At 38.0% G+C, this 13,607-nt stretch overlaps 1 protein-coding gene across 1 annotated transcript in view; it reads right to left on the bottom strand.

Annotated features, from left to right (window-relative positions):
- The window catches only part of LOC146164321 (ciliary microtubule inner protein 2B-like), a 32,490-nt gene extending 23,251 nt beyond the window's left edge, over nt 1–9,239 (bottom strand). The window contains exons 1-3 of the mRNA XM_083382066.1: nt 9,134–9,239; nt 8,847–8,953; nt 3,465–3,636 (exon numbers count right to left, since the gene is read on the bottom strand). Coding sequence (XP_083238192.1) covers nt 3,465–3,636; nt 8,847–8,929 — 255 coding nt within the window. The 5' untranslated portion in view covers nt 8,930–8,953; nt 9,134–9,239. The remainder of the gene's footprint in view (nt 1–3,464; nt 3,637–8,846; nt 8,954–9,133) is intronic.
- Nucleotides 9,240–13,607: the final 4,368 nt, after the last annotated feature.

Here is a 13,607-nt window from a genome sequence, read left to right on the forward strand (position 1 = left end):
TTATCGCTTAAAGTTACGCCGCACGTAGGCGAGTGGCAAGTTTGGTTAAAGGTCTGTCGCTGTGGTGAAACAATTACTGGGCTGCTTTATACGTAGTCATGTAGTGCGGCGTCATCGTGTTTTCTAGTGGCATGTTACTTGCCGATAGCCCGATACCCTTCGCCTAAGCATTAAATGTCCGGCAAAAGCTGAAACAATTCACCGTAAAACGCATGAAGTATAAGCTACAGGGTACTCAAGGTCAATTTTAGGCCAATATTCAGCTAGGTTATGCACAGCTTATTTGCCAAGAATAGTAAAGCTTGGCTCAGTACAAAATAGAGCCGAATTAAAAAAATGTCATTGTAAGACCAAGCTTTGTAATTACTAACTAAGTTAATTAAAATTAAAATGACTCATTTGTTAAATTTTTAGCAAGTAAGTGCATGCGTTTGTTGATAAATGGCTGTATTGGCTAATAACGTGAAGAAGTAAAACACGTGAAAAGACGTTAAACACAATGCTAGGCATTTTTAAGCAGGGGGCCACGAGGGTTGAGAACATTTCAAAGGGGCCACGAAGCATAAAATGTTGAGAACCACTGGTCTAGCGCATCCAGTATTGTGATAAAGATAAACAATTGAGTCGGCCTCTAGTTGAAGTCGGACATATTTATTTCGCTGAGCATCTGAGTCGTTAATGTTGTTTTTTAGAAGAGATGTTGCACTATGGAAATTACATCAAAAAATCTCTTGGTATTGAGTGGTTAATATAAACTGAATTAAGTGGATATTCCGCACCCACAGCATTCCAATAGCTACATTAGTTAGTGTGGGAGAAGAACAACGTTACTGAGTAATTCCATGCTAATTTACGCGCAGATTGGCTGGTTCAGAGCCTTCAGCGTCAGTTTAAAAAAGTACTGCATTCCTTGTAATTTGCTATTGTGCAATAAACTAAAACACTTCTTGATCAATTTTAAAGTTTACTTCACATTATGTTTCAACAATTTATTTCTACGTAGCTGGACTCTCATGCTACTATCAAGCTTTATTAGCAGCTGTGATACTCTACTAACCTATTTACTGAACTCTTCAGCTTTATACTTGCCTACTCAACAAATCTTGTCTTAGTTTAGCAACTATTTGGTTAATTAAGCCCAGGTTAGTATTATAGCTGCGCTGCCAACAAAAACTCCGGGAAAACCACTTATGACGCCATGAAATTTGTTAGACGTAACAAAGTTACGTTATCGTGACGTCACAAAGTTTTGTCAAAATTTGACGTCACTACGTAACATATAATCGTGACGTTTTTAAAAACTAACCTTATAAGACACTATACACAAGTGGTTTATTTTGGTAATGTTTAAGGTCGGTGAGGTGTTACTTTTGAAACAAAAGTTACATTACGATTAATGATATCGATTCGCTCAAAGCGCAAAATTTCTGTTATTGTTTAGGTCGGCCAAGCTTGCATTTTAGAGGTTCTGCGAGACGCACGACGCCGTTCGGCAAAAACGATTTTATTAAAATGGACTAAACCATACTATAAACCGAACCTCGATTCGCTAGAAACGCCAAAAAGTTTGGCATTTACTTCTAGTTAAAAAAAATCATGGTTGCGCCTCGGCTTGATGTGTAGCATAAATACGCCCATATAAGTCAATCTTAAAAGCTTGCGTTAAATATAATTACTGTTAGTAAACTACCTCGTCATCACAGAGCAGTTTGCTTATTTTTAAGTCCTAGCAGATAGCAATCCTGCTGATAAGGATACGGTCCGTCTGGTAGCAGTAATTGTAGTTGCATGATTTTGAATCAACACGGAATACCGGTACCAAAAGGCGTCCGAAAAAAAATCGTTACTTGTTTGCCGTGAGAATTGCTTACTGGTAAACCCGCTACAATATTTTGTGAACTCTGATAAATTTCCTGACCCTAACACTTACAAAGGTTTAAAAAGCCAAACAGCACCAGGGAACGGAAGGCGGCCGATCTGAGATAGAGCACAAATAAACAAAAAAGTGCGTTTGGTTCTACAAGACACAATTTAAAGTAGCATGTACAGTCACTTAAACTAATATTTCACTTAAGCTATCGGAGATTTCCATGCTTGGTGCGTTAATTCACATCGGTTGTTAAATCTTGCCACCACATCGTTTGTCAATCTTGGTCAATCTTGCCACTTTCGTCCCTCTTGACTGTCGTCGAAAGTAGTTCAACAATTTAGTATATTTAACAACTCGGGTCAGTTTGTTTCGATTGATCTCCGATAGTGAAGTATAGCCAATTAACTTCAACTCTTCAATTCATGCTGATATTACCCCTATTTCTGTGCATCTTCGGTTCACCTTTTCTTGTGGGCTACCGCTGCAACGATGTCTTTACTTTGTTTTTTCGTCTACCACCTCGCCAGCCAAACGATAGCGTTTGGTCTGCTGCAGCTGCACGAAATGTCAATACTCTTTCCTGCCTCGACTATCTAAACGTCTGTGTCTTGAGCTCTCGGAAACAATACTTTTTCTAGGACGAGCCCCAAATATCGCAGGCTACTCGGTAAACTGTCCCCAAATGCTGCTAAGGGTAAGGTTTGACGTTACTTTTTGAGTAAGACGTTTATTGGACAAGAGAACAGTCAGTTAACAGTAAAGACAAATACACATCAACTAATTGCATTAGGGCTAGGCCACAGCTTGTCTGTAACCACAAGATTGCAAGCTATGCTCGAATGCGTCCGATTGGATAGATATCAACCAGACTAAGGCCAACAACAAAATGTAAAAGCAGCTGAACCGCGCACAAATATATAACGCAGCTCCCAAAAACCGAGGTTAGAAAATCCTAACAACACGATATCCGCAGTTAAAGAAGTCGGCGGGCGACCGATCTTCACACCATCAAACCTTACATTTTATAGTTCGAGACAAAAAGGCTGAGATGAGTAAATTTGTTACAATAACGATATTTTGGCATTAGAAAGTACGGCTTTACTTTTGAGTAAAAAAATATCAAGTATGGTAATAAATTACAAGTATCGGATATCCTATTATAACGTGTTAGACACAAAACATTTCCCAAAACTTTGGAAGTTCCGTGCATTTACCTGGAATAAAAAAGACCTTTTAAATATACTCAACAAAACTAAATATGTCGCGTTAATCGACTTCGTTTTCGTATGTAGGCCTACTTGCATCATTTTCAGTTGGAATAACTGAGATCAATTCAAAGGTCACTTGTAAAAGATGGAACGCAATTCTTGTATTTTAAGATGATGTCGACTTACTTGACCTATTTGGCTTTGGTAATTATTTTCCAGCACATTTACTAATCTGTGCATGTAGTGCTAAAAAGCCTTTCGTTGCAATAAACTTTACGTTTTTCTACCTCTAGCACATTCTTTGTTAGCGATATTTTTGTATATTTAACACATTGAAATGAACTAATACAAAATGCAATATGTTAAACACTGAGCATTGTACAAACCTTCGGAATGTCGTGATATCCCAAAGGGACAGTTTGGGAACGTGGGATTACGATGGGCCGCAAAACTGTGTTCCCTGACTGATTGATTTCCGATGAGCTCAGCAGGCGATGGGTGCACTGTCCAAAAGTTTCGCTACACTGATACTTGAATTGCGGCTTGTTGCCTGCATAGCTAAAAAGTAAAGTATATATAAACTCCCGTGGGACGAAGCTTGTTAATCATGTCATACCTGCGTATTTTAGTTTTTGTTCAACAATAATGTCATATATTAGACGTGCTCCGTAAAAATCTTTCTCGTACAAAAATGGCATACAATATACAAATAATTTAAATTGGCACTTGTACTATGATTACATCTGTGCGTGATAGCCAAAATATGGACCCACTGGAATAGTAATAGGCAATATGGTTTAGGTAGAATTTTCTGACTAGACAACAAATGAAATTAGTTAATCCACCACATAAACCGAGGTAAAAAAAGATAGTTAGGGATATGTGAAAAAACTTAGTCGGGGCTATGTCCTCTCAAACAAATTTGTACGCCCTGCACAATCAATTTCACTCAGCAGCCTACACCTATAAACATTTATTTTGACCAATGATAAGCAATTGCAAAACTAATAAAATACAATACCAAATTAGGATCAAGGGAGGGCGAGATGTCCTGCTATCCCGAAAATATACTTTTTAGGCTTCGCCCAAACTTATAGCCCACATAAAATATTTGACAAATCCTTTTGATAAATGTCTTTAACCTAGCAATGTGCAATCTTTTTCATGTGCTCATACGTCATGTGTTTTTCTGCATATTTGTACATAAGTTCGTTAAAGGGGGAACACACAGTAAAACCTACGAAGCTTAACATCTATAAAGAAGTGGTCGGCAAACTGTGGGCCGCGGCCCAAATGTGGGCCGCAGAGCCATTTTTAGTTGGCCGCGAGTTACTTTTGAATAGCTTAGTGTTATCATGCTCGGTAGTTGGGGCCGCGTGTTGGCGGTATATTCGATGTACTTTTAACAGTTGATGTGGCAAAAAAATGTTAAATTTGCTCAGCTTGTAAAGGCCCACGTGTCAATGTGACCCTGAGAGTGCCTGTCGAGCTATATTTTTTGCCAACTTTAACTTTATGTAACCGAGTATATTCTTCGTTTGATGCCATGAGAGTGTTTTGGGCATCAAGGCGCCGTCTAATATTCAAATTAAAATCAAATATCCTGAATCCGCCACAGTTTTGTGGTGGTTTTACGTAGTGGGTCTTCAATCGCTCTGAAAAGATCTAAGTACTATAATCTATAATATCATAGTATTAAGACCAACTTAATAATAAAGTTAAATTAAAATCGTGTGAATGAGACCTACACCTGTTGGAATAAGGCCTAAATGGACAAAGTAAATTCTAAAACTGTGGGGAGAGGGTTGTGGCTAGTGGGGGACACCTGTCGGTCGTTTTGGAGCGGACGTTTAGGCGCCCTAGGTTGAACGACGCTATTGAAGCGCCGCTGTTTTGGTACCGGATAATTTGCCCCTTTTGGGGGTTAGGCTCGGGTAATGGGTGGGTTAAGAAATTGGGTAAGGGTAAAAATTTTATGGCAGTAAGTGATGAAAGTAGGGGTGGTTTTGGGGGTTATGTAAAATGTTTTATGGGCCTTATTATTTTTGCTTAGGCCTTATTTCGACGTATGTTGGACTTATTTCTATTTAGACGTCATTGCGACTGTTAGGTATTATTAGTCCTATTTTAATCTTATTCTGAACTGTGTTATATTCCGAATTGATGTTGTTCTTATTTCGGACTGATGGCTGGAGTTTGTTTCATAGTTTGTTCCCAGCTTATAAGTGTCCTGATTGGATAGGTCTAGACTCTAGAAACAACCGAAAACTTGTGTAATTTTTTTAAGCGTTTGTGAATAGAAGAATCATTTTTTTACTGCAGATTTAGTGCGAAAATGTGTAATCTAACATACAAAATCGTATGCCTTTCAATTATTTTTTGTATTTTAGAGCAGCCTATTTTTTTAGTTTCGAGAAACAAATAAAAACGCTAAGATCACTATTATATAGACTTATCAACCTTATGAGTTTAAAATAACGCTATTGTTCATTTAAACCCACTGCACCAAAGTTGTTACAAGCTGCCTTTTTCTTCCCATTTTCCCAACAGAAAACTTGGTTGGATTACACCAGTGGTTTTAACCTTTTTTTCCCTTGAGCCCCTTTTTAGAGACTTCCGTAGTCTGGCGCCCTAATAATAATAGGCTATACTAGCCTGTACTAGATGATGAGATAATATGAATTTGTGTCATAAATTTTAGCGTTTTGCAATTAGGCAATTTAAACTTAAGTTATGGTAAAATGGTAAATCTTCTTAAAGCAATAGATTAATCTTAAGCTCTTAGGCTGTTTTTGAAAAGTTAGTTTGTAATTGCAACTGAAGTAAAGTAAATCGCGCAGTTTTTTTTCGATGGCAAGGCAAGAGGTTTTATGGGAGACTTGGCGCATTAAGAACAGATAATGATTAATAATATGTTGGCTGAACAACTAAATGGCTGCACCGAAATCACGTAAAAGTATGCACGAATCGAAAAAGGCATCCATTGTGTTAATCTTGTTTCAGAATTTTGGAAAGGTGCTACTCGTGATATAATGGCCACATGGCAAACACGGATTTGCGCAAACAGCAAACATTGCGATAACTAGATACTTTGGCAGAAGTTTTAAACAACATGATGTTGTTTGAAGTACCGTATTAATGTCTAGCCGTGTCGACCACACGTTTTAGATTTTCTACTGACGATTGGTGGTAAAATACGATGTAAAAATATTTGCAGAAGATTTTTAGTTATCGAAATAGGAAATCGGTTAATGGCAAATCGCACGAGAAATAAAAAGTAAATACTGTTCAAACATTTGTCCAAATCAGAGATACACAACTATAAAAAGCAAAAACGAAGTTCGAGCGGGGCCTAATCTAATGCGATAAACTAGGCCGTGTTTGTTAATCTTGTTAAGTCCGGGCCCACCTGGCGAGCGAAACGAGCGCGATTTTTTGGGGGGTATATAACGGCATTTCTTTTAAATTTCCTGCTAGTTTTTATTACATTGGCGAAAAAAATAAAAAATTTCAAAAAAATATATATATCTAATATTTTTGAATACGTTTTCCGTTTGTCCGCGACACACTTGGTAGCCTTCCACGTCCCAACGGTAGAGAAGCGCTGATCTAGTTCAAAGACAGCATCAAAACGTAAACAAACTGGACGTAGAAAGATCATTCGCGCCAAGCGCGAAAATTGTTTGCCCGTACTGAGTTAAAATAGTCAAAAAGTATTTAAAATGGACTTATGTCTAGCTGTCAAAGAGGCGTCGGGTCGAGGGCCGTAGGTTGGCGACCCCTGCTTTAAATCTACAAACATTTTGCCGCGTATAAAACGGTGAAACGCAACAGCAACTAACAGCTTTACATACGAAAGCCAATTATTAGGTAACAATGGTCGGGAAACTACTACAAGTTCGCAGTACGGAAGTTGCCATTTAAGGTTAAAAGTTACCTACGTCCTACAATGCTGTTTGTTACTATTTTTATGTGAACTTTTTATAAAATTTTGATATAAGTACTTTCATTTAACGCCCCCATTATGTGCGTTCAGCGCCCCCCAAATCATGAAAAGACTGAAAACGCCCCCTTGCAACTCGCCAACGCCCACAAGGGGGCGGTACCGCCCACGTTGGGAACCTCTGCTGTAGAGTGTAGATATTATGCGCTTTGTTTTAAAAAGCAATAATTATTTAGCAAGAAAGGTCATTGTCTCCTAACAAAGGGTTTTAGCTGCTGTGTGGGAGATTCCAGAAGCATGTATCTCATTAAAAAATAAATGGATAGAAACTATTTCGCCTGTTTTTGAGTTAAATTTTCATAGAAAATGTTTGTGTCCTAATTTATAGCACGTGGTGAACCACGAATCGTTATTAAATAGACTCTTGGGCCACAGCCAAAAAAAGTTGGGGAACCCCTGGATTAGACAAAGTAATTTATTAGGTCACAATCGTCAATTCGGATTTGATTTGTTTACTTGCTTTTAGCTACAAACATCAACGAAAAAAGGCCATGCGGAAAGCTCAAACTGTTGTAGCAAAAAAGTGAATATATTTTAATTTTAATTTGAGAATCATGTAATTGCGCTAAAGCAAATTTTACTGCGCAATTTGTCTGGTGTGCCTGCGCAATTGCGCACCGTGAAGGCAACGTAATGCGCGTTAATTTGAAAATCATGTAAATGCGCTAAAGCAAATTTTACTGCGCAAATTGTGTGGTGTGGCCGCGCAATTGCGCACCTTGAAGGCAACGTACTGCGCGTGACCCAATTACATTAGAAACATTGCCGCTTCGGACGGTAAGTTAAACCCTGAAAAAAAGCAAACAAAAAACGATAATATCACTTACGAAAAGAAAGGAGTCAAATATAAAATGCATTTTTACCGCTCGTGTAGCGCCACGTATAGGTTAATGCAATGTTTAGGAAAAATAAAAGTACAATATCATTTTACATCTTCGCATTATTTATCACACTATAATGAAGTGATTATGCTATACATAATATTAGCTAATTTTCGTTAACATGAAAGTTAAATTGGCAAAATCAAATGTTTACACTTCTTTAAAAACACATGGCTTTAACAAAAATGTATAATTTTTAGTCTTCGTAATTATTACTTTTTGCGGTTAACTTGTAATACCAATTAACTGTATTTTCTGAAACATATTTAGTAACAAAAACTTTGTTTTCGTGATGGGAAGATTGTACTTAATTGATATTATGCTGAAAAAATAAAACCGGATAGTGAAGTTTGCCCAGGCCCTGCTGACCAAGTTACAGCCCTGTTAGGTGGTCATACTTCCCCAGATCCATATTAGGCTACTGCGAACAGTTCATTTCTTATAAACAATTTACACGCTTTGCACAAAAAACAACCACGGTCCTCGCCATAGTTTCATGCTTCAAAATTAGGCTGTTTTGTTAATTTAAGCGTGGACGTAATCTAAGGGTGGACCTATATGTGGTCCGCTCAAATCTTATACGGCCTTTGTATTTTATTTAAAGATCTAAACTATTCTATGCTATTTTTTGTTCCTACAATAGGGTCCGAATCTGTTTTTATTATAGGTTAAAAACGGATTCCTCGTTGGTGTTTGGCGAATCTATGGTATTTATCTTCAGTAACCTGTAATTTTGATAAAAAAAGAAAAACAAAAAAGTCCAGTTGATACGCTTTGTGCCAACATATACTGACAATCCAGTAACCGTAGCTTTGCTTGTTCGTTACAATGTTGCACAAGCTTCATCCTGTGGTAAATGTAATAGAGGTTGGTAATAAACTCACCCTGGAATGTGGTACGGCTCCTTTGGTGACAGATTGCTGTTTCTTATATCCGGTTGAGAGTTTTCTGGTAGTAAAGCCGGCATCTTCGACAGGTTATGCAGTGATCACTAGGAACCAAAAATAAGGGCTATACGCATGGAGGGCTAAGTATTCCAAAGGACAAGCTATGACATTGGGTTCCAAATTAAAAAACTGTACACAGCTGGTTGACAATAAAGTTTATAATTATAAAAAAAACTGTTGATACACTATGCGAGCGACCTCGTCACCCTTGAAAGTAAACAAACCTGGTATTTTATTGACGAAATACTATGCTTGTCTATAAAACGTTACGAAACCTGTTTTGTGGCGCTATTGCGAAGCTGCTGACCCAGACACGGCATTTCATTGTTATTTCGCCCCCTTTGTTTCTTAAATAACTACTGTCCGCGTTAGACGATACTCTTTCACGCCTGAAAGGTTCTCAATTAACAATTTCTCCGCCTATTCAGTGTACACTCCGCCTTTTATGTGTTGTTCTATTGTTCAATTCATGTACCTTGGAAACGCAACTATAACCACATCACGTAAATCTCTAACCATATTCGAATTTATTCCAGCGTTAGGCCATTTCTCAATTTAAACATAAATTTGGTATAACATTCTATCAAAAGAACAAACACCACGAAGAGAAGAGAATGTTGGTATTGCCAAAGGATTACAGAAGACAGATATGTCGATAATCCTAATCCCATAGGAGGCTGGCGCCAAGTGGAATTGTTATTACGGTTAACGATTATGTAGCGCCTTTTAAACAAGTTCGTATTGTACCTCAAAATAAATAATGCGTTAAAACCAGGGAGTCGAACCAAACCCGAACCGGAACTTTATAAACTGGTTTTGGGCTATATTTTCCCGAGCTGTTACCGAACCTGGACCGTTTTTTCTAAAATTTTGAAGAACTGAACCGGAACTGAACCGAATATTTTGAAAGAGCCTGAACCTTAACCAAACCTCTAAATCGGTTCACTCCAGCATTACGTAACAACTTATATTTTACAGAGTCAGGTCATATAGGCTTATGCCATCTTCGAACTTTTGCTTTTTAATATTTTACAAAACTTGATTCCATACAAGGTACAATTCAATAATTTATATATTTTTTACATTTATGGACCCACATTTTTGGATTTAACGCAACCTTAATTGTATTTCAACCCCCTTTATAAACCGGTTTCGAAAAAACAATGTTCGAACCGCAGCAGGAACTTTTGAATTGCTCCGAACCGAAACCGGAACTGAACCGTATTCCTAACTGGAAAAGTCAAACGGTTCGACTCCCTGTTTAAAACTAGCTACTGATATTGTTTTTTTGATTTATATTTGTTTGTTTGTTTACTTTTAACATGCTGCCATTTGCCTTCAAACTATTTCTGTCGAAAATTTATTTTTGGGACCTATCTTGTTATATGGGCCGAAAATTTATTTTCGGGACATATCTTGTTTTTCCTCGTATTATATGAGCCAAAAATTTGTTTTCGGGACATATCTTGTTTTTGCCCAAAAATGTTTCAGACCGATTTTTGTCCGAAGCTTTATAGAAAAAGTATACATCGTATAGAATTATCAAAATTTCAGACAAGACATAGAGTGGTATGTAAGTGTACATAAGAGGTTTATGAGTCTATACCCCTATGAACCTTCGATTAGGGGACAAAAAACCTAAAATACTGTGACGTCATCGTTTTTCGCTGTAGCTATCGACTCCCATCTAGCGGTTGAAAAATTTCAATACAGAATTCGTCCACATTCGATTGCTTTGTTCAGCTCGCGAAACGACTTGGCACCATGCTGCGTGTTTTATTGTGACTGGGGAAATAAGCCACGCGCGCGACTTGCCTTTTAGAAAGAGGCTTCTCTTAGTATAAACATTTATTGTTCTTACAACACAACATATTTACCGCCGCAAATTTAAATGCGAAATCTGGAGGCAGTGTGCGCCTCTCTGTTACCACCTGTTGTGCATGTTGGGGTCCGAAAGTCTTCAGACGAAGCTTTGTGGCTAACTTTTTGTTGACAAAGTGGAAGCCCCGCAGTGAACAAAACTTGGACCGGAGCCGATTTTAGAGTCGCATCGACTAACGCACGACCCAGACAGGAAGGACCACCCGCCAGAAATGAGGGCGGAAGTTGACCGGAAATCATGGAAGAACCAACGGCGGTCGGAGACGTGGATTTTGGATTTACTCGGCTAGAGAAATTATAGGAGAGCGCCTTTGGCAGATTCGCGAAAAATGTCCCTATTTTCCACATTTGTAACAAGTATCGTTACGTGCAGGACACGTCGCGCGGCTGCTGTGCTGTCCACCTCCGCAGAAATAGCACAGGTTACCTCTAGCTTTCAAGCTTCTGTCGACAGCTGCTAAAGAAATAGATTCGGCAGAAGTGGAGAAACTTTCTTTCCCGCCTCCTTTCAGGTCTTTACCTTTAGGAACAGATGCGACAGAGGTAAACGTTTTGCCCATAAAAGCAGAAGGGTGCTGCGCTTTTTACAAGCTTTCGGCAAGCTGAGAAGCCTTACTTAAATCCACGGTCTGGATAATTTGCGTTGGTGGGCTAGATCTGGCCCGCTGGCCGTAAGTTGTCCACCCCTGGTCTGCAGGGTCTTCAAACTGTTCAGGTTATTACTGCAGATTTCTTCTTCTAATATTTCTTTTTTCTAAAGTTATAAAAAAAAATGAATAAAAAAAATGCGTTTTTGCCTAACAAATACTTCTCATTTAAATACATAAAGTGGTATGTTGCGGCTTTGTCTTTCCTTAAGTTTGTCCTCGTGGCTTAATCTTTTTTTGGTTAGATGTCTCATTACTAGGGCGATTATTTTTTTACCTTAAAAATGAAAAATTTTTACATAACAAATTAAAATTTTTACAAATTTTGACCTAAAAAAATATTTAAAAAAAAGCATACCGGTATATAAAATATTTTTTTGACAAATATTGACCAATTAGAAATACATTGATTTAAATTTAAACAATATATTGTTGTTTAAAGTCGTTAACCACACGGTGGGACACAAATCAGTTTTTTACGGTATTATGCAAGACTCATAAAATAATCAGTTAATACTTTTGTAATTTTAAAATAACAAACAACTTTAAAAATGCAAAAGAAAAACAAAACACTTAAAATATAACCTCTGGCAAATATACAACGCACGCAAACCCGTCTAGTTGGTTATACTATGCACCAGGCCCACGAAAGACAAAACACTGGTATTTTAGAAAAATGTTCTGTAAACAGTTAAAATTAGGGCTACCATATTTTCAGCACCCAAAATGTGACTTTTTTTGCCAGCAAGTAAAACGAAAGTAGAACAGTTTGAGTCTGATGATATTTCACATTACCTTGGTAGTTTAAATCAAAAGTTACAAAAACTGACACAAAAACAACAAACCAAAAATTACTACAACTAACAATTACTTCTGATATTATAGTATTATAGCCTACTGTAGTGAAGGCTACCATTCACATATTTAAAATTTTAAATAGCTATTGGTGTGAAGAAGCAAAAGTCAGTTCACCGACGGACACTTAGGTGCAGTAATAGTCCGGGAGCTAGCAGAGATTTAAATAGCATGTCGAGTACAAAAGGTTTGACTGTTTGGAGCATTTAAGGGTCCCACATGGACCCCCAAAAGGCCAGTGTAAGTTATGAATTTGGTGCGTTTAGAATGGGAGGCTGTGGAAAAAAACCCAAAATTTCGGTTTAAATATCATGTCGAGTACATCGATCAAACCTATCTTAAATGTTGCGCCACATATCAGTGGTCAATAAATGGCTCGTCTTAAGTGCGGGAAATGGTGCAAAACCCATTTAAGACCACCCTTTATGGGGTCACCATGTCACGTTTAAATATCCTTTCGAGTACATTAATGAAACTGGGTGAAAGAAACTTTATATGCCCCTGTAACAGGAATGGTAAGTCTTAAGGGGATGTTTTGGTGCAAAATACTTTAAGACTGGGTCAATTGTAGCACATGTACCTTATCATAGATATAAAATTATATATAAAGTGGATAGTCTCTCTTTCTCTTTCCCTCTTTCTCTCTCTCTCTCTCTCTCTCTCTCTCTCTCTCTCTCTCTCTCTCTCTCTCTCTCTCTCTCTCTCTCTCTCTCTCTCATTTCATTATCGAACGACATTGCTGGATTTATTTCATACATGCAGTTATTGTTTTCTCATCAGACTAGAATCATACAAGGAAACTAAAGCACATCGGGTAACACTAATTTACGGAATGATGAATGGTCGGAATAGTCGGAACGCTCACTAATTTACGGAATGGTCGGAATTGTCGGAATGGAATGAATAGGGCCAAAACTAATTTGATGAATGGTCGGAACGGAATGAACTGTCGGAATGGAATGAATGACGCTGTAGAAGCAGAATGAACTCTCGGAATGAAATGAACGAAGCTGTAGGAACAGAATGAACTGTCGGAATAGAATGAACTGTCGGAATGGAATGAATGACGCTGTAGGAGCAGAATGAACTGTCGGAATGAAATGAACGAAGCTGTAGGAACAGAATGAACTGTCGGAATAGAATGAACTGTCGGGATGGAATGAATGACGCTGTAGGAGCAGAATGAACTGTCGGAATGAAATGAACGAAGCTATAGGAACAGAATGAACTGTCGGAATGAAATGAATGAAAGCTGTGGGAACAGAATGAACTGTCGGAATGAGATGAACGAAGCTGTTAGGGTTAGGGTTGGGGT

This window comes from Ascidiella aspersa, chromosome 2 (genome assembly GCF_963924565.1).
Source record: "Ascidiella aspersa chromosome 2, kaAscAspe10.2, whole genome shotgun sequence".
In the NCBI taxonomy this organism is placed as follows: domain Eukaryota; kingdom Metazoa; phylum Chordata; class Ascidiacea; order Phlebobranchia; family Ascidiidae; genus Ascidiella; species Ascidiella aspersa.